We start from the raw sequence: 27,861 nt of genomic DNA, 5'->3' as shown, positions 1-27,861 counted from the left end.
CGCAAGGTCTCTTTCCTGAGGTATCTGATGTCTAATAATGTAGCTGATCTGACACTGCAGACTTTCTTCAGCAAGCCAAAGTCTTTGTCTTCTACTCCTCTGTTTATCTCATGAAACATGCGAACTCTGTGACCCATACCAACCTTCATAGTGCTCACATTTGTCTGAAATTAGCCGACAATTTCAGGAATTACTGGTTGCAGACCAGTAGAGAGTTACATAGCATGACTGCCCATATACTATTTCCTTGGGGAAAAGCCAAAGCAATGTTCTACTTTTAATGACTTCTGGAAAAGCAATATAATATGGCCTTTATAGTTCCTATGTGATTCATCCTTTTTTAGCCCAACACAAAACCATATCCGATTTACTTACATTTAAGGGGACTTTTTCTCAGAAGTAGGTTTGGATACCTGACCTGAGATAGAATTCTGGACTGATCTGTTGTGGTACTTCTGGTGTTCCTAACATTAAGCTGAATGCATTTATATGAAATCAGTAGAGAGATTTTAATAAAAAATAAAAATTTTCTCTGACAGGGAGAGGGATGGCATTTTTTTCCTGACATGGCATAGATAAATTATGAAAGTTACACAAATCTGAGCTTAAAGGTAGTTTATTCCTTTGCATTACAAAGAGGCTTATTCAAGCACACTCTAGTGAGATAATTCCCAGATTTTCTTAGATGCCTAAGAGGTTTGATAGATGCCTCATGGAAGCCAAATGAAATGATACGTAATTTATCAGCTATAATATGCTACTGTAGTTGTTTTATACACCTTTAAATAGCCAAACTGAAAAAAGTTGGTGATCAATCTTCAAGATATGACTTCTCTGTAAGGAACATATGTTCCCATTTTTTGGTTATTCACACCAAGAGTTCTTAGGCATTTCCATATACTCTCCATTCAATGTTCTGTATTCAGCTATGGCCTATGCTGGACAATTAGCTGGTCTGTCCCTGCCATGTCACCTAGCCATCAAGGAACTAGGTTTACATAACTGTTACCAGCCATAATTCTTCTGGCACTTCACACAGTCTTCTATTAGCTCTCCTACCCCATCCCCCAATGTACAATCCACTCATTTGGTTGTGTGGTTTGCCCCTTGACTTTGAAGATATTCATCTGTGTTTCTTCTTTCTTCACAAATGCCTAGGTCTCAGACTAATACTTCATCAAACTCAGACTCACGCTTCATCATTCAGGCACTGAATTCTGAGTTGTGGTGGGCTCCTTGCAGAACAGAAGGCAATTCGGCATTGCTGTGATTCATGAACTTCAAGCACATTTGTTGTTTTATTGATCTCAGTAAAAACACACAGAAAGTAGCCAAGTACAGTGCTGAATCAGAGCCATAGATAGTATGTCAAATGAAAATGAAAATGTTTCATAGCAAAGTATTTAATTCCCATATTCCTTGAGGGACTTGTTGAAGGTGCACACAGGTCTTTGACAGTCACTCTTTCTTCTCGTTATCTGCCTGCTTTCCTCTTTAAAGAGTTCCTATTATTTTGTCAGCTGGAGCTAGTGTTATTTTCACAATCCACAGGTCAGTGAAAGTATCAGGAAAACCTAACTCAAAGCAGTAACCATAACCTGTCCTCTCTCTCAATAGCTGTTTCTAATATGCTATATAGAATTGTAACTCTAACGATGCTCATATTGAATTCTGAGCTGCCTCAAGTTTTTTCTTGAAGAAGTGGGAATAAGGAGAGAGAAAGAACTTTGAGTGTTAAGACTGTTTTTGAGGTTTGGAAAAAAAAAATCACTCTGGACATTTGAAAAGATTTTTTTTTTCCTGGAAAACAAGTGTTTTCAAATGTTGATTTGTCGAAAATCCCTGTCCTCTAGAACAAAAAATTCACTAACCCACTCTGCATGAATAACTTGTGACAATTGCATCAGCTAAAGATTCAGAAAGACCATGCATCTTCTCGGCTTTTCTCAGAAATTGTATTTCTTTCAAACAACCCATACTCAGTTGTTCTGTGACTATAATATTGTGCATGATGGTTCTTTCACTTCACTTTTAACCCTGACATGTCTGCTTTTCACTTAGCATCTTTGGTTCCCTGAGGAGTGTCAGAGTGGGCTAGGATCCCATAACAGTGCCCAGTGCTGTAGTTCCCGTATACCTTGTAACGAGCAAAGAGCAAAGTAACAGATGATGGAGGTGGCAATGAGGGGCTCGCTGAGAATTAACACCGGAAGAGTTGTGGAGGAAGCACCTCGTTTAAGACAAAGCAACTGGAGAACTGATCGTTGAGAAAGGAAGAAAAGGTGTAAGGGATGAATCAGAAAGGGGATCAGACAGTGGCATGAAGGAGGGGTAGGAAGTGGTTGAGCTGGCTGCTGCGTTGGTGTTTGGAGGATGGAGTTAAATGCCCTTGCATATAGCTTTAAATTAATATTTGAAAGATTGAGATCAAAGCCCAATATTTATCCAAAGCCAAATGTCCATGCCCACAGTGTTTATCAATGCATAAAGGCTTTAGACAGTATCGCAACAGGCTTTTGAGAAATGCTTAATAGAGAATGATAGATAGGCTGGCTCAATTCTGTTCTCACTTTCACATGAGACTGGTCAAATATCCAGAGAGAAAATGTAATCCCGTTTGACATTATCTCTTCCCATGAAGTGCATAACATACATTTAAGCATCAGGACAAATTACTCTAAAATATAAATGTTATGGATACATGAAAAAAGGCTGGATTACATTTTACTTTAATTTAAAATAACTGTGTTGTTATTGGATATATATGGAGTAATGCAAAATGAAGTATCCCAAACCAGTGATATATTACTTTATTTTTTAGTTGCTATCCTCTCTCCCACAGATTCAAAAAACCATTAAAAAAAGAGACATTTATCTTGAAATGTCAAATTTCAATGTTAAGGACTAATTTATGTCTACAATATAATATATGAAACATATTTGGAAATTCAGTTCAAATGCTCTTACAGTGCCATCTGCTGAAAAGCAGCTAAGGCCAAAAAGCATTTGGCAATTCATTCTTGCTAGGATGTCTGTAAATTCTTAGTCCATCCTGAGTACTTTTCAGTCTTTTATGCCCTACAATATCACAACACAAAATCCGTAGCCCCAGTACAAGAGGAGCTATAAACACTGCATTTACCCATATTATTAAGTGTAAATGGTATCACTGAAAGGTAAGCATGTACCTAACTGTCTCAAATAAGAGGATGCTAGAGGTGCTTAAGGTTTACATTGGTTTATGTATATGCACAGCTCAAGAGCTGGATATCAGCATCAAGATTTTTACCCTCCGTCAGGTTGCCTCTGATAAAGCAGCCTAAATTTATTAAACACTATTATGTTTAAGAAAAAGTAAGCTGATATGTGTTGGCTAATAAATTTTTAAATTGACTTCAGTTCCCGTATCTAGAAATGCTTCTCAAGCATGTGAATAATTCTTTTACAATGAACAAGACAGACTGCATGGATTAAGGTAAGCTTTTGTAGCAGCCTGAATTTGGGGCATGTCATAACAGCTCACTTGTCTGAACTCAGAGATGACTTCTTTTTTTCTTTTTTTTAATCAGCAATTGATCTGAGTTTCAAATTGGTTCTTAATTACAGCTGAATATTTTTGTGCTTCTTGCTGTGTTAAGGAGAATCATCTTAATTCTTTTTATATTTGTTTATAAAGTCCACAGTGAATCAAATTTTCAACAGGTCTCACCTAAGATCTGGTCAATAAACTCAAACCTGTTTACATGCATCTCCACTAGAAATGCAGTGATTTTTTGGTGTACATATAGACGTACGCTATCCTGTCAGTGAAAATCAGATTATTTCTTCCCTTCCCCAGCCCCAAGTGATGTTTGAAAATGCAGTGTATATGGCATTATCCTCCTGCTTGAAAAGTTTGCAATGGTCATTTCGAGAAGTAACAAAAGTTATTCCAGTAATAAATCACAAGCTGCACACTGTCACAGTGGACATTTCATAAATAACCAAGAGGCTGAAATTCATTTTCATAGGTTCTTCCATGAATAATTTAGACTTGTAAAAGCAAAGTCAATCAGTAACTCACTGAAAGAGAAAAAGACTGAATTTCAATTAACTCTGTCAACCAGCATGACTAATTCTACCCACAGTTCAGCCAATGTAGGACATGCACAAGTTTTGCTCATAAGTACTGAGCACTGTCTCAGGATCTGGCAGGTGACAGTGTTCAAAGGTGTTTGTATGATTTTTTGCTAGTAAGTGATATTAAGTGTGAATTGCCCAAGCTAAGCAAAAATTACAGAGGCATGGATTTAAGCTTATGCCGTCCTACTTTGCTTTTTTGGGGTTTAAATTTGTATGTAACTGGATTCAGAGACCTGAGCTAATCTCCCTAAATTCTGATTACTGTAGTAAGATATGCTTACTCCAGAGGGTAAATCAAAACAACTGACTTTCAACTCCATTTCTGACCTGTGCTCTGGCAAGCCTCTTTCCCTCTTCTCTCTTCCCTCTTTCTCCACTTTGGAAGAAATATAGGTAGATCAGCTTCTGGAGGCTAATATTAGGCTCTGTGAATGCACCTTCAAACTACTTCTTTCCCTGTGCCTTTCTCTGTTTAAAGCTCTGGTAAACAGCATAATGATAAAACAGCAGTTAGTAAGGTACAAAGATGGTCTGGAGTAAATGCTCCTTATTTGTCTCATTACAGACTCTTTCAGTAGCTACCAAATTCCATATTGAAAAAAAATCACAAAAAAAACCTTGGGGCAAGGTATTCAAAAGATGTGCATAAGTATCTGGATGTTTTTGAAAATTTGACAGATGCCTGTGTCTGTAGGCATCTACTTAGTTGGAAATTTTAATTCAGTTTTCATAAAATTCTGTTCTGAATCAAGAAGAAATACCGTGCACTTTGCTGAACACAGCGCTGTCTTCGATACATAGAAAGATATCAGCAAAGGGACTTTGGGTCACATTAATCTGTTTACTGGAAATGGTGGGTATACCAGGGGTTCTAGTTGTTAGTTTAAAGTTTTTTAATCAGGCCACTCTGTTTATTAACCATACCCTAAAAGAAGACTCACTGACTTCTAAGAAAGAAGTTAATTGACAACTGCTGCATATTCTGGGAGCTTTCCAAGGACTGTGAATTGACTATATGGTTGCAGCCAGCCTGATCCTGTTCTTATCATTCTCTGCTTGCAAAAATGGATTATTTCCAATGGGCTTCATTTTGAAAAATGCCCTAACTTTTGTATTGTTGTTACAATAATAGTAACAAGAGTAAGCTTGGCTGCCTATTTTGGCTCAGAGAAACAACAGAATTACAAATGCAGCTAATGGAGAAAAAGAAGCGTTACTCCAGCAAACTCTGAAATCTCCCAGAACACTGCAGTATTTAAAGAGAAAAAAAAACAAAGCCACAAATACTTCCCTAGTGTAACCATTGCTTAGCATGGTGTCAGAGCCTTACCATTTGTTTTCATTTGGATTCAGTAACTTTCACACAATTTTAGGGCAAGATCTAAAGTCCGCTAATATTCTTTGGACCAGCTGCTGTTCTACTCAATTATTACTCTACAATGATCAAAGAGATCAGTATTTGGCTGTGGGCTACAAAACAATTGGAAATTTTGATTTTGGGTGCCTACTATGGGGTACTGCAGAAGACTTTGATTTTCACCCAGCAATCATCTTTGAAGAAAAGATGGTCAGGTGGTTAAATTATTGGTTTGAGATGCTGTTTTCTCCTTGGGGTGCCTGGTTGGTTTGCTCAACTCACACACTACAAATGTGCTACTTAATTATTGTAAAATCTTTTGACTCCAGAGTGTGGAGGCTGATGAGGAATTCAGTGTTTCTTACAAATAGCTGCTCATACATACTGCAAAGAAAGAATTGCAGTCCTTGGAATAAGAAGTTCTTTAGTGGGTATATTTCTATGTGCAGTGAAGGTCAGTATGGATCTTGGGCATCACTGGCCTCAAATGTTCTTTAACAGATAATCGGTCTCCAACTGTACTTCTACACATTGACACAGCCCAATCTACAAGTAGGTAGGAAAAAAGTCTTTCATTTTCAGGATTTACTATTCTATAAACAGAAAGTTATAGAGGTATTCTTTTAAGACGTGCCATGGAGATACTCTCCCTGCAGTTTACAAGCCATGTCAGCTTTGCTTCTATAAGGTATAGGTTTCCTGAATAAACAAGTGATTCCTTCGTTATTATTGGAAGTGTATGCAGTGCTGCTGTGCACTGCACCAGAGACCAGGCATTGTTTATGTGCACTCTGTCAGGGATCTACAAGATGCTCAATGTTCTTACACTCTTCAGTCAGCTCCTGCCCTAAATTACATATTTACAACCCTAATGGCTTCAGGGAGATGAAAACTCAGGGCTGAAACCTCCCCTGCCACTTTTCAAAGATGCTGCTTTAATCCCCACCTTAGAATTTCAGGCACTTGCACTCCATCCAACAGTTTTAGAAAAAGCGCTCAGCTCAGTTCATAAAAACATCATCCTCCCCTCAGTGTTTTGGACTACAGGTTACTAAAAGTCAGGGAAACAGAGTGCTTAAAAAAGTCACTTGATAGTTCCCCAGATTACACTTCTGATTATACTTAAGAAATTAGAACTCCATTACTGTTCTAAATATCTCAACCACTGAGATTTCCTAGGGCTGTGCAGAAGAATCAGGAATTAGAAGAAAGCGGGAGATATTCCTGCATATTGGGGTTCTGCAGGACACTGCCCGCTGTGCCACGCAGGCTATGCAGCAGGCCAGAGACAGAGAAGAAAAGCACAGACAAAATGTACTTGTAGTTTCTGCTTAGAAGGTATGGTGTATCCTCTTTTGAATAAGACCATAATATGTTCAGAAAAAAATGTGCAAAAGCAATGGCATTGGGTACATGCGTAAGAACTGAACATCTGTAATCTCTACAACCATCCTTGTGAAGCATTGTCACTCCCTTCCCTTTCCTTGCTCTTACCTGCCTTTCCAGAGAGGTTTACTGATATTTGCCTAAGGCAAGGTTTAGCAGGAGCTGCAATATCTTTTTAAAACTTATCACAATAGGAAGAAAAGATAAGCTCTCAGGTATGCAGACCCTTCCTTTATGTGCCCAAAAGTCTGAATATCCTTGTGCTAACTGGAGGGGTTTGTTTAAAGATATGTTTCTCCAGATTGATAGGGAAAAGATGTGGATCACTAGCAGAAGCAGGTGAAATGGAGACTTTTACAACCTGGTTTGAGGCTCATTTACATCTTTGTTGTTAATACAGATCAGAATTACTAAAATTCTTAGTCGATAGGGATTTATACCAAACTGCTAAATAAGAGATATCTGAGAACCTCGGGCCTTTACTCCAGCAGTGTCATTGGGGATGTTACTGGAATTCAGATGGGCTTTGGGAAGCGTCCATGGCTCCTCATCACATGAAATGTGAATATACTAAGGACCCATGTTTGGAAAGGCTAAGAGGAACGCTAAGTCTATGGTTGGGTCTTTTACTTGAAGTCTGTGAATCTTTATAAACGGAAACCCCCAATTTCTATTTTTTATTTTTTAATGCAACAATTACTTTGGCTAAGATTTCCCAGAAGAGCCAGAGGACTTCAGCCTTCCCATCAATGGCCAGCCTGCTGCGTCCTTCCATGTAATGTCCTGACGTCACAGTCTTAGACTGCATCTTTTCCTGGTCATCCTCATTTATCTTATACAACATATAACTAGAGCGTGCCTAAATAAAATACTGCTTCCTGCTCCAGTGCAAAAAGAGTAGAATTTAACTAAGAGATCGTGGAGAATTTATTTTTAAAATTAGCTCTCAATCTTAAAATTAAAGAGGTTTGTTAAAATAGGACAGATGTGGTCTGTCTAATTCCAGTCCCTAAACAAGGAATATGTCTTTGGCATGTTTGCATAACAAATTTCAAGGTTAAACACATTCAGCAAAAACAGTGTTTCCCAGCATTCATGGGCATATTAAGAAAGTCCTGTATTTTACACTATGCTTTACTCTCTGTATTAACCTAAAAAGCTGTATATCAACCGAAAGGAAAAGGTAAGATCTGGTCATTACTAGCCGATGAGATTAAATTGGAATGATAGGTCTATATAGCATACTTTAACAACTTGTTGCCAAATATCTAAATTAATAAAATTAATAGGAAAAAAATCCTAGTGTATATATCTTTAAAACTTTTGAAAATGGTGAATTTTCCACTTTGTTTTTCAGAATTCTATTTCAGTGTATTGTCCAGCTCCTCATACATTTTCATAATAGCAATACTTAACACTGCCGTAACAGCTTATATTTTCCTGGCTGTATGCAAACAATTACTGATGTGCATCCATATTGACACAAATTAGGCCTGCATGTAGCTTTAGCACGCACATACAATTTCTCTGTCATTTAATCTCAGTCATAAATGACAACTTTGGAATTCTCTGCCTCTCTAAATCTGCATTTCTCATTGAATTTAAATGGATCTCAAATCTATAAATAACTGCATCAACACTGAATATTGCATTCAATTACTTTGAGTTTGCTGCTGTTCACATGGCATTCATGCTGGTCTTTCATGCTGTTTGCATTAGCAAACCTCTTCTTTCTAAAACAATCTCCTGTATTTATGATTAACATCTCAATCTGAGGTTGAATTTTTTAAGCTTTTTCTCTGACTTTTTAAAAAGGTACGACTGGTGATCTGTGGCTACAGATTGACCATTGTTCTTTAAAACAAGACTTGATTTGGAGTCACAATGGTTAGAACTAGGTTTGAACAAAAAAAATAGTTTTTCTATTTCGCAGAACACAAACTGAAATGTAGCGCAGAATTATAGTGAGAATAATAGCATCTTATTATAAGCAGACAATGCATGTAGGTGCGCGGTAAGAGAGGGTCAGGCTGTGAAATGCTCATTTCAGACAGCTGCTACTCCCCACTGGTAGCAAAACTGGGTTCACTGATTGTGCCTACAATGCTGTTATGGAGTGGCCCTGACCAGGGACCAGGGATGAATTTTCTGTTTTATCTCTGGCTGTAGCAGCAGCCTCAGGGCTGGCTCCAGGGAAACACTGTGAGGAAACCTCCAATGCTGGTTGTGCCACAGGACACGAGGAAAGGTGCATCTCACCACCACGGGCTACATGTTACACCCTGCTGCTGGACAAGGAACCTCTGTCTAGCCCCTCTGGGCTAACAAAATGTTCTGGACACTCAACATCTATGACTATGGGGGCAGATGCTGCCTAGCAGCTCCTCGCTGTTAGCTGCTGCATGAGCATATGGGATTTAGCCTTGCAATAAGTTTAGACTGCTCACAGGGCAGTATAAATGTGCAGAGCCTAGTCTTCCCTGTGGCCTGTGTTTCAGGTCATTAAGGACAGCCTGAGCATTCCTCTTGGGAAAAAATTAAGTGCTCCTTAATATGAATATTAGATTCACAGTTCAGATCTTAATAGGTAATGGAGGAAGATAAGATCAAGAGCAGACAAACTCAGAGGCTAATGGTAGTTCACATGAGCATAGGCAATTTTATTAAGGAACATAGACATGCTGGAAAGGACCATGAAGACCTCTCCAGATCTACTATCTGATAAAGGCCTGCAACATTCATTTAGAACTGATCAACTCTACGGAATAAGAGCCTCTGTGCAATGCAGAAGTTGACAGTAAGTGGCTTGCCCAGATACTCAACACATTGAGACTGCTACCTGCAAAGAAAATGGGTATTTTGCTTCAAAAGCAGGGAATTATTTCAAAATCATATTGAAATTAGGAAAGAACGAGATATTTGCACTCACTAGAAGGTATTATGAAAAGCAAAGGTGCAGCTGGCATGAAACATGGAGATTTTAAGTGGCTCTCCAAGGTTTCTTTGCTTTTTCTTTTTCTTGATCAGTGCCTCATTTGTGCACAGATTCCCATCTTGTTAGAGGTGTACATGTCCCTGGTGGTCCATGGTGGTCCATGGTCGTCCATTGTGGTTAAGGCAAACAAAACCACTTCTATTTCAGAGTAGGAAAAATAATAAAATAAAACCCTATTGTGACTGAGGGAGAAGGCAAGAGAGACCTTTGAGCTCCGTTCACTTTTCAGTGCTTGGTTTGTCTGGGTGAGGATTTCACAGTTGCTGCTAAAAGGCATACCTTGGCTTATTGATTGGGAGAGATATGTGTGGACCCATGCACAATCCATGTTCCACTTCAGATCTTTGCCAAGAGCATCAGTGGGGCCCAGACCTGCCACTGGCTCTGCTTCATTTCAGTGAAATTCATCTCTGTGCAAAGATGGGCAATTTAAAAAATTTCCTTTTACTCTAAACCAAAATCAAAAACAAATAAATGTGCTATGAGGAGAATGCTTCTCAAGGCGCCGTTCCCATAATGATTTATAAACAACTGTCCAATTTAAGCCAAGTGTTCTATGTGTCTGCTAAAAATATTTAAAAGATACCCTTGCTGTTACAGTAATTAAACATGCATGAGATGGAAAATAACAAACACACAAAAATAGCCATAGTTGCCCAAGATGACTTATAAATATAATAATGGAAGAGTTACATTTAATCAGTAAAACAGAATAGTGTGGTGACAGTGGGGCAAGAACGTAAAATCCACAGAAAATAATGTGCTGTGCTAAAGAGTAACAAAAAACTTACATCTAAAGGGCAGAAAATAACGATGAATAATACTGAACGAGAAAATAAAATATTGGTGAGCAAGAGACTTCAAATGCTCAAGGCTGCATGAACAGCGTGATTATCCACAGTGATTACTGAATTTTCATATGAATCTTCATGATGCCAGCAGCATTTCATTTCTTCCTAAGACCAGCAGAGCATTGCTTAGGAAGAGTGATCAGCCAACTCTTTAGCTAGAGTAAAGGGGAGGTGAGGTTCTGTACCACTTTCAGACACTTCCCCTGCAGGAATTGCATCATACATATAATTAAGCTGTGCAGGAATTTTTCTCCAGTACAGCCTTTAAGGAATAATAGGAAGGAATGGTGACAAACTCTCAAAAATCCTGTCTTTCCCACAATATCACATTTGTTTTAAAAAGTGTAGTTCTCTTTATTTATAGACTCTTTTATGAAGTGCTATTTCTTTCCTGTTCAAGGTGAATTTTTGACTAGAAAGAAAAAAATAACTACTTCCTATTCCCAAATGCAATGTAATTGTATCCTTCCACTTAGCATGCAGTATTAAAAAATAGGGAATTTTTTGTTAATGCAGATTTGTTTTGTGTGACCAAGCTCCTGATGACTGAGATACTGTTAAATACTGAGCAAAAGCAAACTTGATAAGGTCTCATAGAGTTATTCATTTATGCTAGATGTAAATATTATTATGTATTCTTCTTATACTGATGGAATAGTTCTGACTTACACAATCAAAATCTTTACAATGACCAGGACCAAGAGGCATTTATACCTCGCAATGATTTCCAGCTGCTTTGTTTTCTTTTTGTAGCTCTCCCTTTAACAAGTGTATGTAAGAACTTTTAGTTCAGAGAATGAACATCAGAGGAGAGACCAACAAGTGATTCTCATATTGCTTCACCTTCCCTCCTTGAGCTTTGTGACTGTTGCTGCAGACATACCCTTTGATTGTTATTATTCCAGGGAAAGATCTACCTAGATTAAATGTAAACTGTTGTAACATTCTGGATATCACCAGACAGTGTCCATTTACATCATGTGAGATTTCTTTCCATATTTAAAGTCTTCAGTTCCTTCATTTCACCTTGTCTGAACAGATGAATTAGGACCAGGATCCGTCCAGCTTTCAAGTTGAAAGCATGAAAAAAATCCTGGACTTTCTCGGCTTCCAGACTCAGAATAACCTCTTATTTTTGCCTTTTTGTGTGTGTGTGGCCGCACTGTGCTTTGGTTTAGTAAAAGTGAATATCTGTCCCTATAGCCTTTTAAATATTGCACAGGAAAAAGTTTATGGAAAAACCTGTTGAAAACGTGGAGGCTTTGGTTCTGCAGAGATTGATGCCACTGACTGCCTGGAGTTAGATGTGTCAGTTCGGCATTTCACTGTCAATTGAAATGAACCCAAAACTTGAGTGGAGTTCATTCCTCTTGTCTTACTCCTGACATCATCTCAAACAGCTTTGGCATTTGTTTTTGCTTCAGAGAGAGAGAGAGAAAGATACTTTTGATGTGCTGCTGGCTAAAGCACTGTTTGCCAACCTGTGGGTCACACTCTGCTAAGGAGTCACACCAGTGATGAAGGAGAAATAAGGAGCGAAGCTCAGCTTATCCAGCTTTCCCAGGCTCCTTAGTTCTACCCCCAACCAAAGCCAGGGTTCCTGCGAGAAGGCAGCACTGGTGGCCCATGGTGTATCCCAGGGAAATGAAAAAGTGGCAGAGGACAGAGGAAGGTGAGGAGGCAGCACTGACAGGAAGCAGAGCTTGGGATGTGGGAACATCAGTGCAAGAAGGCAGTGCCATGGCTTGAGCAAGGCATGGCAGCAGGCTTACCGGAGAGTGCAGGGAGCTCGCTGTGGGAGAGCAGCGTGGGACAAAGGAGGAAACTCTGGCAGGGGTTAGAGGAAAGCAGGAGGAGGCAGAAGCACCGAGACCTCCCTAACCGTGGTTGGCAACCACTAAGGTCAGTTATTCTTATGGAATATGGAAATGAAAAGGTTAGACTGTTACTCCAAATTCAGGCAGGGGGATTTTACCCTGGGTCTCTAACCTCCCATCACAGTGTCCTACTCAACCAATCTAGTGCTGAATACTTATCTTTCACTGTGATGGATACATCCTTGGGAAGAATTTTATTTTCAACGGTTTTGCATGTCAAGTTTCCCAGCCAGCTCCAGTATATGGCTGCAGAGCTGGTTTCAGTAAATACGTACCATCTGCCCAGGTTTTCCCAGGGCTGGTTCCAGCTTTGCATGAAATTTTAAAAGCTTTTTTAACTAGCCTGGTCCAAATACAGATTTTGCAAGTTTTATTCTGTGCTTCTTGGCTTGGGTTTGATGGTCATGTTACTTTACCAGTTCAGTAGAGTTATATAAAATAAGAAGAAGGCATAAACAAGAAAAAAAAGATGTTTCAAACAATATTCTATGGGTTTAAAACAATGGTATGAAAATCTGCAGCTTATAACTCCTCTAAAAAGGTATATTTTTCCATGGATTGCAAAGTTGGCTTCCCCAAAAGATTGCTATCTGAAAGACACAGGATTTCCCAGGTCCCATGTCAGAGTGCACATGCGGTGGAAAGAATCCAGACATGGTGAAATAGGTTGATTTGACAAACTGAAATAAATATGGTGTGTCAGGACAGATAATAGGTGCAGTATTACAAAGAAACTCTCCAGCTAACTGCATTTTATCAGACTTTGAAAAGAGTGCACTTAAATTATCCAGCATATTCCATGTACATGCTATGCACCAGCTCAAGTTACATATACATAACTATGTTTTCCTTGCACCAACTGAATGAGGACGTTTGAGACAGATCTTTTAGAAAAGTCTTAGAAAAAAAAAGTCTTTTCTTGCATTCAAAAAGAAACACAATAAAACTTGGAATATTCAGATTTCACTCAAAAGTTGCAAAAATTAAATTCATTAGTCATTGTAATTCACAATCTAATATTGAATTCAAATGTAGGTCCTGACACCAATGCTGGTTTATAAGACAAAAGATCTAATAAAATACTTTTGCATTCAGGCCAGTTCCATAGGAACACACAGATTCTGTCTGTGTTCTCTGAGGATCAGGACTAGAACAAATCCTCCTCAGTCAGTTTTCTCAGTTTCTAGGACTAATTAAAAGCATATACATATATATATGAAAGCTCAGAGGCTGAGAGTCCAGGTCAGAACTGCAATGTGTTAGGTAGGCTACACTTTCTTGTGCTATATTTAAGTGTATTTACCATCCATGTCCTTTATACATGCTCCCGTAGTGTTCACAATATTAAACAAAACCCAAAAGAAGAGCAACTGGCCTAGAAGATAAAAATAGCAAAACCAGTGAAATGGGTTGATAAAGATCATGGCACGGAGGTTTCAGTCTGGTATACAGCAACATGTAAAAATAATAGGCTGACTTCTGAGTATGTCAAAGAATCAGAGCTCAGAGGGAAGACAGAAACTGCGAGAGCGATGACAAGGAGAAGCCTTGGAGGGCTGAGTTTGTAATCAGTGCTTCAAAGAGGGGAAAGCAGGAATCAAGGGGGATTTTCATGCTCCTGTTCAAAATATGAAGTGTGATAAATACAGAGACAGTGAGCTGGAATAAGAAAATTAATCCCTTCATAACCCTGGGGGAAAGAAGAGGACCACAACAGAGGTCACTGTATCTAAGCCCACCCAAACCACATATGGTCTGTAATACACAGGCTGCACTGTAAATCCTCTTACCCTTGGGAAAATGGGAATAGACACAATTATTAATTTTGATAAGTCTTGCATTTGGTGTGATGTCAGCAAAGGCCCAACATTAGGAACTTTAAAGGTTCATTCTTCAAAGGTAAGAGAAATTATGCCAATTTGGCTCAAGGCTTCTATATTGACATGTATTCTATTTACACTGAGGCATTTTAGGTCCAGTCCTAGACTGGACCTAAATTACCTACAGATCAGGTAGGTAATATTTACAGATCTGTAGGTAATATTTACCTACAGATTGGTCTGTGAGCTCATCTGAGTAATTCACTTTTACTGCCAATGATTATTGCTAGTGATTTAAGCAAAACTAACAGGTAATAAGTTCTACAATACTCATAACGGTACTAATACCTCCTTGTCTTGAGCTCTGTACTCCATGTTAAGGGCTGATTCTGAAAAAAAAGTTTCTTTTCTCATTTCTTGGATCATTTAAAAACTCTTTTTTTCTTTCTGTCTTCCCTTGGATTTTATAGGTATAGGTACCTATTGGGTTAGGTGTAATATGAAATGTAAAATTCTTCAGAGTTCCCACTGGGAAAAAAACAGAAAACTATTAATTTCCATGGATTATTTTTTCAATACTTTTAAATTGAAAAACTCTACAAAAGTAGAACATTACAAAAAGAAGAAAAAATTATTCATATGGAAAACCATTTTAATGAAGTGCAGTACTTCTGACTAAGTACAAGCGTCAGTCAACTACAGTAAAAAATTGGCCCTGACAGAAGACTTGTTCAAAGCAACTTTGTCTGAGGACAAAGTGGGTCTCAAAATTGCACATGAGGTATTTGGAGCCTCACACAATAGGCTTCAATTAATGAGTTTATTCTCACTATTGTAATTTTTCCTTGCTTTATAAGTGGGTTACATTCTTATTCTTGTTGCATCGTTCAGCTGGCTTCAGCCCAGCTTGACATTTTGCTGCTCTTATCATCTTTTCTCTGCAACTTCTGATTGACTGTAATTTTTTTCTTCTTCCTCTCTGGCTTGCATCATTCTTCCCTGTTTCCAGTACAGGGCATTTATTATTGCCCTTTTACTTTTGAGCAATCCTTCTTGAATACATATTAGATGCTTTTTGATCCTTGTATTTCCTTTTTGCTGAGAGATGGCTGTCTCTTCAGTCACTTGCCACTGTCAGACAGATCCTTAGCAGACATAAATTTGCAGAACTCCACTGCCTTCACTGGAATCACTCTGCTTCATATTAGCAGAGGATCTGCCTTAAAATCTAAAGATGCTTCTTGTGTTAGACCTCAAGAGCAGCGTTGTTACTTTCTCTGTTCAGTTTAAAATCTTGTCTTTAAAGAAAAGGACCCATTGCTGCCTTGTAGTCATATAGTATCTTTTAATAAGCTATATATACTTTTAAAATGAAAAATGGATTTTACAAAGTCTTTTTGGTTCCACTCACTTAGGTTGTCACATTTATATTTGGGAAGATCTGTAGAGACTTTAGATAGGAGATAAAATGAAAACAGGTACTCTAACTGAAATAGTCCCTGTGGCTTGTGAAATCAATAGATTGAAAGATCTGTCAGATCACAGGAGTATAGTTCAGGAGACAGCCAAGTTTCTGCTGCTCTGCACCTTTGTACTGTTAAAATTACTGTAGGAATATAAAACACAGCCTAGAACAAGCAGCAAAGGCTCATTACAAGTGAGCTGAAACGCACTTTTGAACCTTGTGGGAAGGGTGACATTTGAGAGTATTTCTGTAATACAGACCAGGGTTTCGACGACTGCACTAGCACTTCCTAACTTATCTTTGGGGTGGAAAACCAATTTCCAAACTGCATTCACTGTTGTTTCCAACACGAAAGCCTCTCTAGTGAACATAATAACCCTCTCCAAAGCACAAAGAGGTCTGTGTAGCTTTGTACCGTGACTTTACAGGACTAAGGTTCTCATTTGCCATCGTTCAGGAGACATAAGCATTAATAAGGGCAAAAATCTTTGAAAAACTGTCTAACCTTTCCCCATTAAAAGAGAGAGGACATAAAATGTTAGGAGATCAGCTCTGAACTAGAAGAGTAGAGTGATTTCAAACATGCTAGAGGAAGGAGGAGGAAGAATTGCAGTTTTCTGCTGATAAATAGGAGAGCAGTGCGCTGTGACTGAAGTCTCCCTGCCTTCTGGGGAGATGTCCACATGGCATCCCTGTTGAGGAAGGCACCTGTGCCTCACACACAGCCTTCCCCAAGATGATGTGAAACTTTGTTGTCTCACGTTTGCATGCCCCAGGAGGGGACCGGGGTTATGTATGTTCCTTTTTGGGCCTTGACTCAGTTAGACTCCCATTGATCAAATCAGCTGTAGGTAAGCCCTTACCCACTATCATTGGAAGAGATACTCACCACCCCCATGTACCCCTCTGTCAACCATTGCTTTTGTTTCTGGAGGACTGGACAACGGAGTGCGCATTTCCCTAGTGAGTCTGGTAATGCTCCTATGGAGACCACAGAGGATTCCCTCACTCTTCATTATGCCATCAAGTTTTAAATAATTCATATTTACAAAGTTCTTCTGATGAGGGAATACTACATAAATCTGAATTAATAAATACTTTTTCTGCATATCTAATTTTTTCCCTTCTGCCCTGCAGCCAAGACACCACCATTAGAAAAATACAAGACCCCCCCCTATTTCCCACAAGGCTGAGATAAGAGGTATTTCTCCCCTCCTGCCTATTTTGAGTGCCTTCATCTACCAGCCATGCCAAATTGTGTTTGCCTGTGTTCCTTCAGCAGCACAGCGTAGCTGCAAGGGTCACCTCAAAAGCTCTGTGATACCATAATTCAGGTGTTAGTTGCACCCAAGGTTCTTATTTTTAGCTTTGCCTGTACTACTAACAGGGCTGCTTTTTGGCCTTGCAGGAGAGTAGCATAGCACACTCCTGACCATAAGAATAAACTTTCTCTCCCAAAAAGTAGGCTAGTTATTACATTTGCAGTAATAGCAACATATACAATAAGATACTAGCAAATCAAATCCAGATTCGACCAACAGCATACCACAATGTGGCAATAGTAATGGCATACAGCAGTGGTTCCATCTAGCCTTGGACTGGAATAGTTTAAATCATAATTAAAATACTTCTTTTAAAAATCTATTTCATGATCACATCACCAAAATGTGATTTCTTACTTGGCAATTCCTCCATTAGGTATTCTATGCAGGCTGAAGGATAAATGGAAACAAGAATGACAGACACTTTATTCCACTTAGCTTAATGTGCAGGACCACCCTGTGACTCTTCAGTTGTCTGTCATGGATAAATCTTTTAATCTCCTGGACATCCTTAGCACCATATCCAGCAACTGGACAATGACAACCGCTGCCATTAGCATTCCACAGTACAGCACAGTACAAAAATCATTGAATATGGGGCTTGACAACAAAAGCTGATGAGTACCTAGATCTTTCCATAATAATAGAATCATATGCATAGATATTCTTTTTTTTTTAATTATTTTTTTTTAAATCTTACCTGTCTACTGCTGTAAAATATGCATTTTTTACATTGCGAAATCTAAGATCCTCACTACAAATTTTATTTCCCTTGCAAGTTAGGTGAACTACTAGCAATCAGATGTTTTCAGTTGTTCTTACTAAATTCAGGGGAATTTACTGGGAGGGATTTCCTAATATTAGGTTGAAATTGTCTTCATCTTAACATCCTCAATGTTTTCTAACATTTTAGTAGTAATACTTTATTTTATAATACATTGATACCTTGTATTGATGGTCAAGCAATTTGCTTCCTTAAACCAGTGCTCATGGAGAGTATGTTATGCACGCTTCTTATGCCACAGCACAGAAAATGCATGAGAGACTTGGGTCAGCTGTATCATCTCAGATAGTGGTAAAAGACTGAGTGAATTCTGCAAAAGTGATAGAATTTATCCTGAATGTGCTGTGAACAAAGAAGGACTTTCAGTTCCATCTGTTTGGCATTCTCTGTGGTTTTCATAACGGTTTCAAAACCCTTTTATTACTTAATTCAAACAACTATAGTCTTTTGCCCAAACTGAAATACATCACGACTGGTCTGTGGACATATGTTTGGGCATATATTATGCATTACATAATCTTACACCAGTAAAACTTCTTTCATGCTAAAGTGCATTAATATCTGTCAGCCATAATCGGTTTTGGCCTATCTGGGTGGTATTTGCTGGGAATGAGCTCTTCCCAGATTTTGCAGCTGCATTCCTTGAGTGCCAGATTGGAGGCTGGCTGGGTAGTAATCTGATCAGTGCTTTGTCAGCTAAAGGGCCACGGCCTGATAAATTAGTGAAAGGCAAGGCCTTACCTGCCACTATTTCATGGTAACTGTCAGGGCTGATGCACACTTTTCTATCTTGGAAGCAAAAGTATTACACTGTCTTTCTGTCCTGTATAGGCAAAATTGTCTGTATCTTGGCACCTCCTTCCCACAGGCTGTCATAATCAGGACAAATCAAACAGAGCAATACATACATATGTCCTTCACGGACCCCTGGTTTCCATGAGCAACATAAATATTCAGTGTGTTCTCTGCTGCTCTGTTCTTACACACGTTCTCTTTTGTTTGGGTGCGAGGACGCCAGCAAATAAAACTACCCTAACTTGTTTTGTATTCTGAGGAAAACCAGCAAAATTTACTGTGCTGTAGGGCCTATGAAAAAGGAAGCCAAAATTTAGGACTTTATCCTTTTGGGGAGAAGGTGAGAGCACATACACCCTGGGATAACGCTGGGAAAACCTGCCCATTCTCAGAAACTTCCCCAGCATGCCAGAAAAAAAGGTATGAGATGAGCGTCTATCCGTCTTCTGTCACCCACACCTTGGGGATGGCACATTTACCTTCCTCTCACTGTTAGGCAGTGCTAAGGCTGTGACGTCCCAACACAAGCACTGTCCCCTCACCAAGTGGCTGCCTGACACCAAGACTGCTGACACAAAAGCAAAAAAGTCTGGATTTCTGTAAAAGACGGTCTGGGCTTTGTCACACTCAGTGTTACTCCAGTACTACCCATAAACCTAGTACTTTTGTTGCAGTTTTCGCTCCAAATAAGTGGAGAACCATGACAACGTATATGGAATATGGATCTTTTTCAATTTGATAAAGCCAGTGACATTTTAGTTGAAGACTGTTTTAAGATAAGAGTCTTATGTATGGCCCATATAGGCTGAATCGCCTAAGAATACATATACAATCTGCTAGACTAGATTAATGAAGCTCTTGAAAGAAAAGGTGTTTAAGTGTGTGTATGTGTGTGCAAGGGCATTGAAATAAAATGGTGGAGTTTCAATCAGGAGAGTCAGTTGTCATAAAGACAGAGGGATTTAGTTATCATAGATAGTTTTCTATATCAAATTAAAAGGTTTCAGAAGTAGGTTTACTAACAGCTCTGCAGATGAGTGTTTCAAATCCTAGGAATATGGGGTGAATTCTTGACCTCAGTAGGTGGTTTGCCCTTGACATCAAAGGAGATGGGACATCATTCACAGACACTGGAAGAAAAAAGAATCTCTTAAGTAAAAAAATGTGCCTTATAGCCTCAATTTTGTCTTAGAGAATGCTTTCTAATCTAATTATTTATCAAATTAATTTTAAAACCATGAGATGAAAAGATATCTATTGACTGTTTTCCATATCCTTCAAGATCTGACAGGTTATTTTTTCCTTTTTTTTTTTTTTAAACTGTATTTTCTGAATTTTTCTTTTTGCTCTTGGTTGCAGCAGTGTGCAAGGAAGATACTTCCTCTCCTTTTCATGACTGCACTTCAAATATTTATCCCGTAGTTACTGTTTATCCTAGCTATCTGTGTTTGACACTTTATTTTCCCCTTCACTGCCTGAAATCCCAGCACCTTGTCAATGCTAAGAATGAAAACAACTGCTCAGAACATCAGCTGACATTAATTAACCTTGATTTCAGGGCAACTATGCTTTTTTATGCTGGTGAATCATAAGGCCTCAGTTTTCACCAATGATCCAAATCATATCCTAATAGAAATTAGGGACAAAACTCTTACAAATTTCACTTAAAATTACATTAGAGGAGGGGGAATGCTTCAAAGTGAAAGCCTATACAGAAATTCCAAGTGCTGCATGACAAAATATTTGGAAATGTGTATCATTTGTGATTACATCACATGTAAAGTTATGTCTGATCTCCTGGACCTCCAGATTCTTTTCCTTATTACAGATATTTACATTTTGGGTTTTTTTCATAAAATGATGTCTTGTTTAATTTAAAACAGTACAATTATACTCTTGAATAGAAAGTATGGTAGAATTATACTATTTTCTTTACAAAATACTGCACATTTAGAAAATCAGTTACCCAGTCTCTCTTGGCAAATATTTAATATCTTCTCCTTGAAATTAGACATTACATATGATTCCAGTGAAAGTCACCATGGGAATATTTCATTATTATGTCTGTGATGGGTTGGGAGGAAGGGGCTTAGACATCAAAGTATACCAGAATATTACTAGATCTTAAGCACTGTAAAATTCTCTTTTATTATGTTAGAATATAAAGGTCAAATCTAACTTTAAAATAAATGATAAATTTAATTTTTATTATGACTCTATGGAACTGCATGAGAAAAAGAAGAAATGTGGTATGGGGAAGACAAGAGAAAGAAAACTAACTGAAGCAAAGCAAAGTACTTCTAACGTATAAAAACTATTGGAGCATATTTTATAGAAATTCCACATATGGATTAAATTTTTATTATACTGTTTAACTTGCTAGACTCCTTTTCTGACAAGATGCTGAAAATCTGTAACATCTAAAGCTATGAAATACAATCTAGTATTTATACAGTCAGTATATTCTGTTAAATTAATGTATACAACAAATGATAATATTCTAAGCTGTTATGACGATACTAAAAGTAAATACAGTTTTTCTGCCAGATTCCTTCTTATAGATGTACCATATATCACACATATGGAGCAAATTTCTACTTTAACAGGTAACAAAAAGCCCCACAGCTATAGTGAAGTTACAGGAATGTAAAAGTCAATCTGACACATTAGATATTTTATTTATAAAACAGAATCTGGTCCTGTTTCTCTTCTGTCTTGCAGCTTGAATAGTCATTTATATGTGTTTGAAGTGGCTGTAAAATATTAAGAAACTGAGAGCATTATTTCCAGTTCCACACGTTGGGCTGTATGGTTTACATACAGGTAAGTGACAGCCTGTGATACTACACAGTGATGAAGCTGGCATACCTATGAACAGCTGCCTTCTAACAGGTATTTTTTCCTAATGCCATCAAGAATCTTTAAAGAGACTGGTTCAGCATTACATTTGCTAGTTCTCTTAACATACCTTTTCTTTACTGTGTTTTTTATGTAACTGCGGTTGGAAGCCTCTAGAAACTGTTCAAAGAAATGTCTTCACAGTATTCATGTTCTGGATGCTGACAGCTTACATCTGAAAACCAGTTGCTGACTACAGTTCGCGCTTGCATCACTCAATATTATCTACCTGTTTGTGTGTCTTTCTGTCTGTCTAGCTATAAAGAATTTGTTTATGGGCAAAGAAATGTAACTGTCAGTTCATTATATAAAACATTTCTATATTCTTGCTAGTGAATACAATCACTACAGTGAAAACTCTAAAGTTTCCAAAACATGTCAGAAATTTCTTTCTGAGTCATTTGACCGTCTGATAAAACTCCAGTGCAGCCTTCCCTGGTCCTTCATTATGATTACTGCTAGTGACACATAAACGTTCTCAGAGATTTTGATCTGCAGTGAACACAGTCTAAGCAGACTGCTATGTAAGCATGGTTTTCAGCAGACTGGTATATTCTAATTCCTCAAAACACATTTAAGACTTCCAAAAGTTGTGTCCTTCTGTAGCGTGGCAAAGAGCCTGATTCTGACTGGGACCTTTGGGTGCCAGAACGACACAAAGACAGTCCAACACAAAGTACCGTTTTACTTGTTTTTTAACACCACTGGTTGGTTGGTTGGTTGGTTTGTTCTTTATTGGCTTTTTCATATAATTGCTTTTTTCCCATTTCTCTGAAATAGCTGCTTTTAAGTTAGACTTCTATCACCCCAGTTTTTTGTTCTTCATCACCAAAATGTGCACCTGTTGTACCGTGCACCTAGGAACACGTTCTTCCCATGAGTTAATTGGTTTCTCTGGTCTTATATGATGGTCTTCTAAATGCTTTACAAAATAAGCCAACATTGGTCTTGACCATCTATACTTCATCTGTCCCCTGTGTCAGCAACAATTCACAGTCACAGGAAATGGGACTCTGCCTAAAAAGTAAATGTAAAAGGAAAAAAAAAAAGTAAAATGGAAAAAAAAAATTTAAAAGGTATATTCTGTAAAGAGATGAGGTTTGAGCCCAGGAAAGGTTGTTTTATGGATTAAAAAAAAACAATGGTCTCTAATATCTAATAGCGTTAAATGATTGGAGCGCTCATCTGTTGACTATTAGACCAAATCAGTTTTTCAGAGTGTCCAGCTGTGCATATAAATGGGCTTCAATGTTGTTATTGATGAGACTGTGGGCAGAGCAATGCTACTAAACAAAAGGAGGGCCTTTGAATTTGTTGCTGGTATCTGAGTTTCTCTGCAGAGAGAGTAGCAGGATTTAATGTGATTAGAGATTTGCGCCTGGCATTGAGCCTGAACGCAAAACCACAGACATACGCTCTGCCCCAGCAAATACTGGTTCAGAGTTCAGAAACTATCAGCACCTGGGAGAGTAGAAAATAGATATCAGGCCTGGGCTGCAGAATTAGATAATGGCAGAGCAAAATGACACAGCTATTTTGGACCACTGCTTAGGCATTGCTCAGGCATAGCTTGTTACCGACCAGCTGAAGAATTGTGCCTGTCTACCAAATGCAGAGGAGAGTTCCTAAGAAGTATTTAAATCTGAATTGTGCTTTTTGTCCTTGTCTGGTGAAGTGCAGCTCGGGCCACATATCTCCATCTCGCACGCTCCCTTTTGCTGCAGGGAGGTAGGTTTCTGTGGGCCCCGGAGAGGAGCAGCTGGCGTTTTACCTCCTCCTGCCAAATACTTATGGTGGCCCGTGACAAGGATCTTGGTGTGTCCTAGCTGACTGCTCAGGCAGTGTTAGGAGAGGAAGGCTGCGGTCTGCCCACCTGCTGAATGCAGCATCCAAAGCCAAGGGAGGGAGTAGGACCCCAGACTTTATGGCGGCATCCATGATGCTAAATCAATTAATCTGCTTTAATAAAGGATTACTGGGCATAAGTGCTGGGGGTGGCTCTGCCCCTTCTGGAGTAGACTGGCCATGCTCGCTCTACCACGGACATGGCTTTGGGTCTCCTCTGGGTCCCACCTGGTGCTCCTGTGTCCCGAAGCTGTAACTATTTATGTGCATGCATTTTGCTCAGAACATCTTATGCAATATGAGAGATGTGCTGCAGCTCACCGAAGTGGCACTTGTATAGCACAAAGCCTATGATTTATGGTGCCTGCCCTGCCCTGTGCCATCCCAGTGCGTGTGGGTGTTCCGGGAAGCCAGGACTCACGGGGCAGTCTAAGCCGACTCTGCCGGGCAAGGAGGGCCCGGCCTGGTTGCGGGGCACAGCGAGGGCTGGGCGCTCCCCATGGGCGCGGCAGGGCAGGGCCTGGCAGGCAGGGCCTGTCCCCCTGCCCCAGCCAGGAGCAGGGCAGCCCGGGGGGCACCGGGGGCAGCCCCAGGCAACGGGAACCTCCCTGGGGATGAGGCCGGGCTGGGACATGGGCCTGCAGGTGGGCCTGGCCCGTTGGGGCCCATGACTGGGCAGGGCAGGGCTGTGGGGAGCTGGAGGCTGGCCCTGGTGTGGCGGCGTTGTGGCAGGGGCTGATGGCCCCGGGGGACCGACATGGCGTCCTGGGCCATGGGCAGGGTGCAGGGAGCCTGGGGATGGCTGGGCAGGGGCAGGCAGGGCTGGTGGTGCCCTCAGGGGCCTGATACCGCTGCAGGCTTATCCACATTGCATGTGGGAACGTGATTTAAGCCTCGCTGGGAACGTTGCTTGGCTCTTACCTTGGGCCAAACCAGCTGTCATGGCCGGTGGAACCACAGGGTGAAGCAGTTTTTCTCAGACAGGGGCAGGGGGAGTCAGGATCTCGGGGGGCTGCAGGCTGTCCTATCTCACAGTAGCCGTTGATTATTTTTCTGCTCCTTTAGTTCAATTTCCTAAGTGTGGCTGGGATGCATTCTATATATTTTTATGAACTTCTGCTAAGATATTTTTATGCAGTTAAAATTGCTGCTGCATTGTTGGCCAGGCTATTTTTGCTCACTGTCATCAGAGAGACCTGCTGGCCGTACTGACAGGGAGCTGAGTTCATAGGTCTTGGTGTGGTTTTGTACTTTTTGTGAGCATTCAAAGGCATTTACCAGCTAAGTGTGGGAGACAAGGTCTACCCCAGCAGCTGGTACAGCAGTGCCGTATGACAGACTGGGAGGACAGGGTGGTGTCTAGCCAAGACCCTGATGTTGACTTTTTTCAAGGGCTGGTGGGGAAGAAGCGATCCATATCTGGTGGGGATGATTTTTCAGTATCCCATGAAACTGGTAAGGTACATTTCTGTATTCATCATCAGATGATGATGAGTCATCACATGAGACATAAAGACACATCTCAGTAACCCTGCTAGATCTCCAACATGGACAGAAAGTTTGGTCCAGAGTTCTGGCAAGACTGGCTACTAGCCACCTCCTCAAGTACTTAACTTTGCAGGCAGAGATTTAATGAGGACAGCAGCAGTAGCTTATGGTATTTATGCATTCTGAGTCCTAGATATTGAAAAAGTGTGAAATAAGAGGTTATTTCTCCACTCTGTCTCTCTTCTATTTATGCGGACCCACAAGTGTATAATTCAGTCACAGGGAAGATATGAGCAACTACACTGGGAAAGACTGTCATGCATCTGCCTCTTTTTACGTGTTTTCCCATCCTGAACATGTGGGATCGTCTGTGCCTCGGAGAATTATATGGGCCTTTGGACTTTCTTGCTATCTTTTTTTTTTTTTCTTTTTTTTCCCCACAGAAATGGGGAAGATTTAAAACTGGCTAGGGAAACAGCTGGCATGAAGATTCCTTCCACAGAAGATAGAAGAGCCTGGAACAAATTGCCCACCAACGACTGAGCAATAGTGAGAAGAGCTTTTTGGCAACCAGCCTTTGCAAAAGGAAACTGAAATAAAAAGCTTTTCAGTTTATCTCATTTTAAGTAGAACTTGCCTGTACAACTCGTGCAGATGAGAACTTCTGCAGTGCTTAGAGAATTTGATCTAATAATTTTTAGTACAACTAGATAAAAGAAGATACTGTACATTTTATGATTTCCAAAGTCTTACTAATTACTGATTAGTAAGACTGAGATTCTTAATCGATAATTACTACCAATTCAGACTGCCCATCTCTCTCAGGGAGTAATTGTTGTCCTTTGATATATTTTGCATGATCTTACAGGCACAAAGATACTTCCTGCATGTTTGCCAAGCTCTCTGCAGACCTCATTTCTCTTAGTTTAGTTCAGTTTTATTTGACCTTCAGTGGGAAAATAAGTCCCTCTTGCATTTTTCTGTATCCTGTGTCTTTGAAGAACCCACCCCTTGTAGCTACAATTTCTTGTATTCATTTTCAGCTTCATGCCATATTTTTCTTGAAATTTGCCTGAAAATTAATTCTAAACTATTGGCAGTAATAACTTTGGAACATTTTACTGAGAACTGAATTTTTTCACCATTTGAACTAAGAATGTCAGAAATACTGCCAGTATTGAATGATATATTGAAGAAAGAGCTGATTTTAGACAAACAAGTGCTATTTTGAGTGTCTTAATTTTGGAAACAATTGTCCCAGATGTCTAAATATGAGCTGTCATTTGTGAGACCAATGAAAGCAAATGGCCTCTCCTTCCCTCACATCATTGTCATTTCTGGTGAGAAACCGGAGACTTTCATACTTGATTGTTGGTCTAAAGAGCATAATCTGCTCTTTTTTTTCACAGTATGGCCAGATGAATGTGTCTGACAGGATCTGCTCCTGAAGATAGCAGCTGCTTCATAAATCAGACAGGTTTGCAGCCTGCATTACAAATTGATCCTTGAGACATAACCTGTTGCAGCAGAACCTGTTCCAGCTACTACTTTTTGTCCAGCAGTGACAACAATGCTAACACGCCCATTCACTCCCTTTCTGGTTACAGAGCTAAAGATGCTTCCATGTACAAAAAGCTTATGGCTAACTGAATGTTACCGTTACACAGTTTTTTCCTGTTTTTTGAGTCTACACAAACTTAAATACAGAAGTCATAAAGAAGAAAAAAGACAACTGGGGAAATTAAACATCAAACAGCATGAATGTGGCATTTGCTGAGCTCCTGTTGTTAGGGAAGCCACACAGGAATGCAACCTTAAGATGTGGATCCCAGGAAATTGTGCTTCATGGGGTTTGCTTATTTTTATTTCATTCCTAAATGTGTGCATAGGTACAGGAGACCATTAATTCTTCCAGGAAATCAGCTCCCATGTAGTTTTTAACCCTTAGTTCAAAATATAAAAGAATTTCCTCATCACTGAGAATGAGACTTGAATGAAATATAACAGTGAAAGGTCTACGTCCTCACAAGTCATAGGCCTTTTTCAATGTCTTTTCATTTTTTGAACTGTTTTTTCCTAAGGGAGACTACAGGTAGTTTCTAAGTGGCCTGCTTTTGAAAGACATCTGAAACTAGGCAAACACCTATAAAGAGACATATAAAATCACTGTTCATCTTAAGAATGTAAGCTGAATCGGAAGCTGTGCTGACAAAGAATTGAAGACTCACAAACTGAGGAATGTATTGCATCCACTACATTCCTATAATCATACTAATATGGGAACGATAGGGGATTCTCAAATAAAGTTCAATTGAATCTTTCAGTGTTCACAGACTTTAATTTTTTTTTCAAAGATATTTATGCTAGTACTGCACCAGACATGTCTTCTCTGATTTACAGCAAGGAATGTCTAACGATATTTGACTATAATTGATGCAGAATGGTAATATTTATAGCAGGAATTTGTTTTTAATGCTGATGGATTCCAAAATCAACCACATCGGGTAGTAAGATCTTGCAAGATCTCTAGTCCTTGCACTAGAATATATTTCTAAACTCTTGAGTATCATTTTCAGTTATAAATTGCTCAGTTCTACCAAACTGAAGAGCAGTAAGGTAGCCTAAAGCCTAGAGCAGGGAAGAAAGATTGTGACTGTGGAAAAGAAGAGAAAGGCAAAGCAGGCTAATCCCCAGGGTTGAGCCTTACATGGTACGTGCACGAGAGAGGTCCCAGAATGCTGCAAGCATTTTGCCAGAGAGAGAAAGACCTCACCTGTAGGGAGGTAGCACAGTGTAATCGTATTGCAAGAGAGCATTGGCAGGAGCTTGGTACGCAGAATGCTTTTGCAGGAACAC

At 39.5% G+C, this 27,861-nt stretch overlaps 1 protein-coding gene across 1 annotated transcript in view; it reads left to right on the top strand.

Annotated features, from left to right (window-relative positions):
- The window catches only part of UFM1 (ubiquitin fold modifier 1), a 71,833-nt gene extending 45,523 nt beyond the window's left edge, over positions 1-26,310 (top strand). Inside the window, exon 6 of the mRNA XM_075490442.1 lies at positions 25,449-26,310. Coding sequence (XP_075346557.1) covers positions 25,449-25,465 — 17 coding nt within the window. The 3' untranslated portion in view covers positions 25,466-26,310. The remainder of the gene's footprint in view (positions 1-25,448) is intronic.
- Positions 26,311-27,861: the final 1,551 nt, after the last annotated feature.

The sequence above is a fragment of the Mycteria americana genome, chromosome 1, assembly GCF_035582795.1.
Source record: "Mycteria americana isolate JAX WOST 10 ecotype Jacksonville Zoo and Gardens chromosome 1, USCA_MyAme_1.0, whole genome shotgun sequence".
In the NCBI taxonomy this organism is placed as follows: Eukaryota; Metazoa; Chordata; class Aves; order Ciconiiformes; family Ciconiidae; genus Mycteria; species Mycteria americana.
This window is presented reverse-complemented; position numbering and strand designations above follow the sequence as displayed.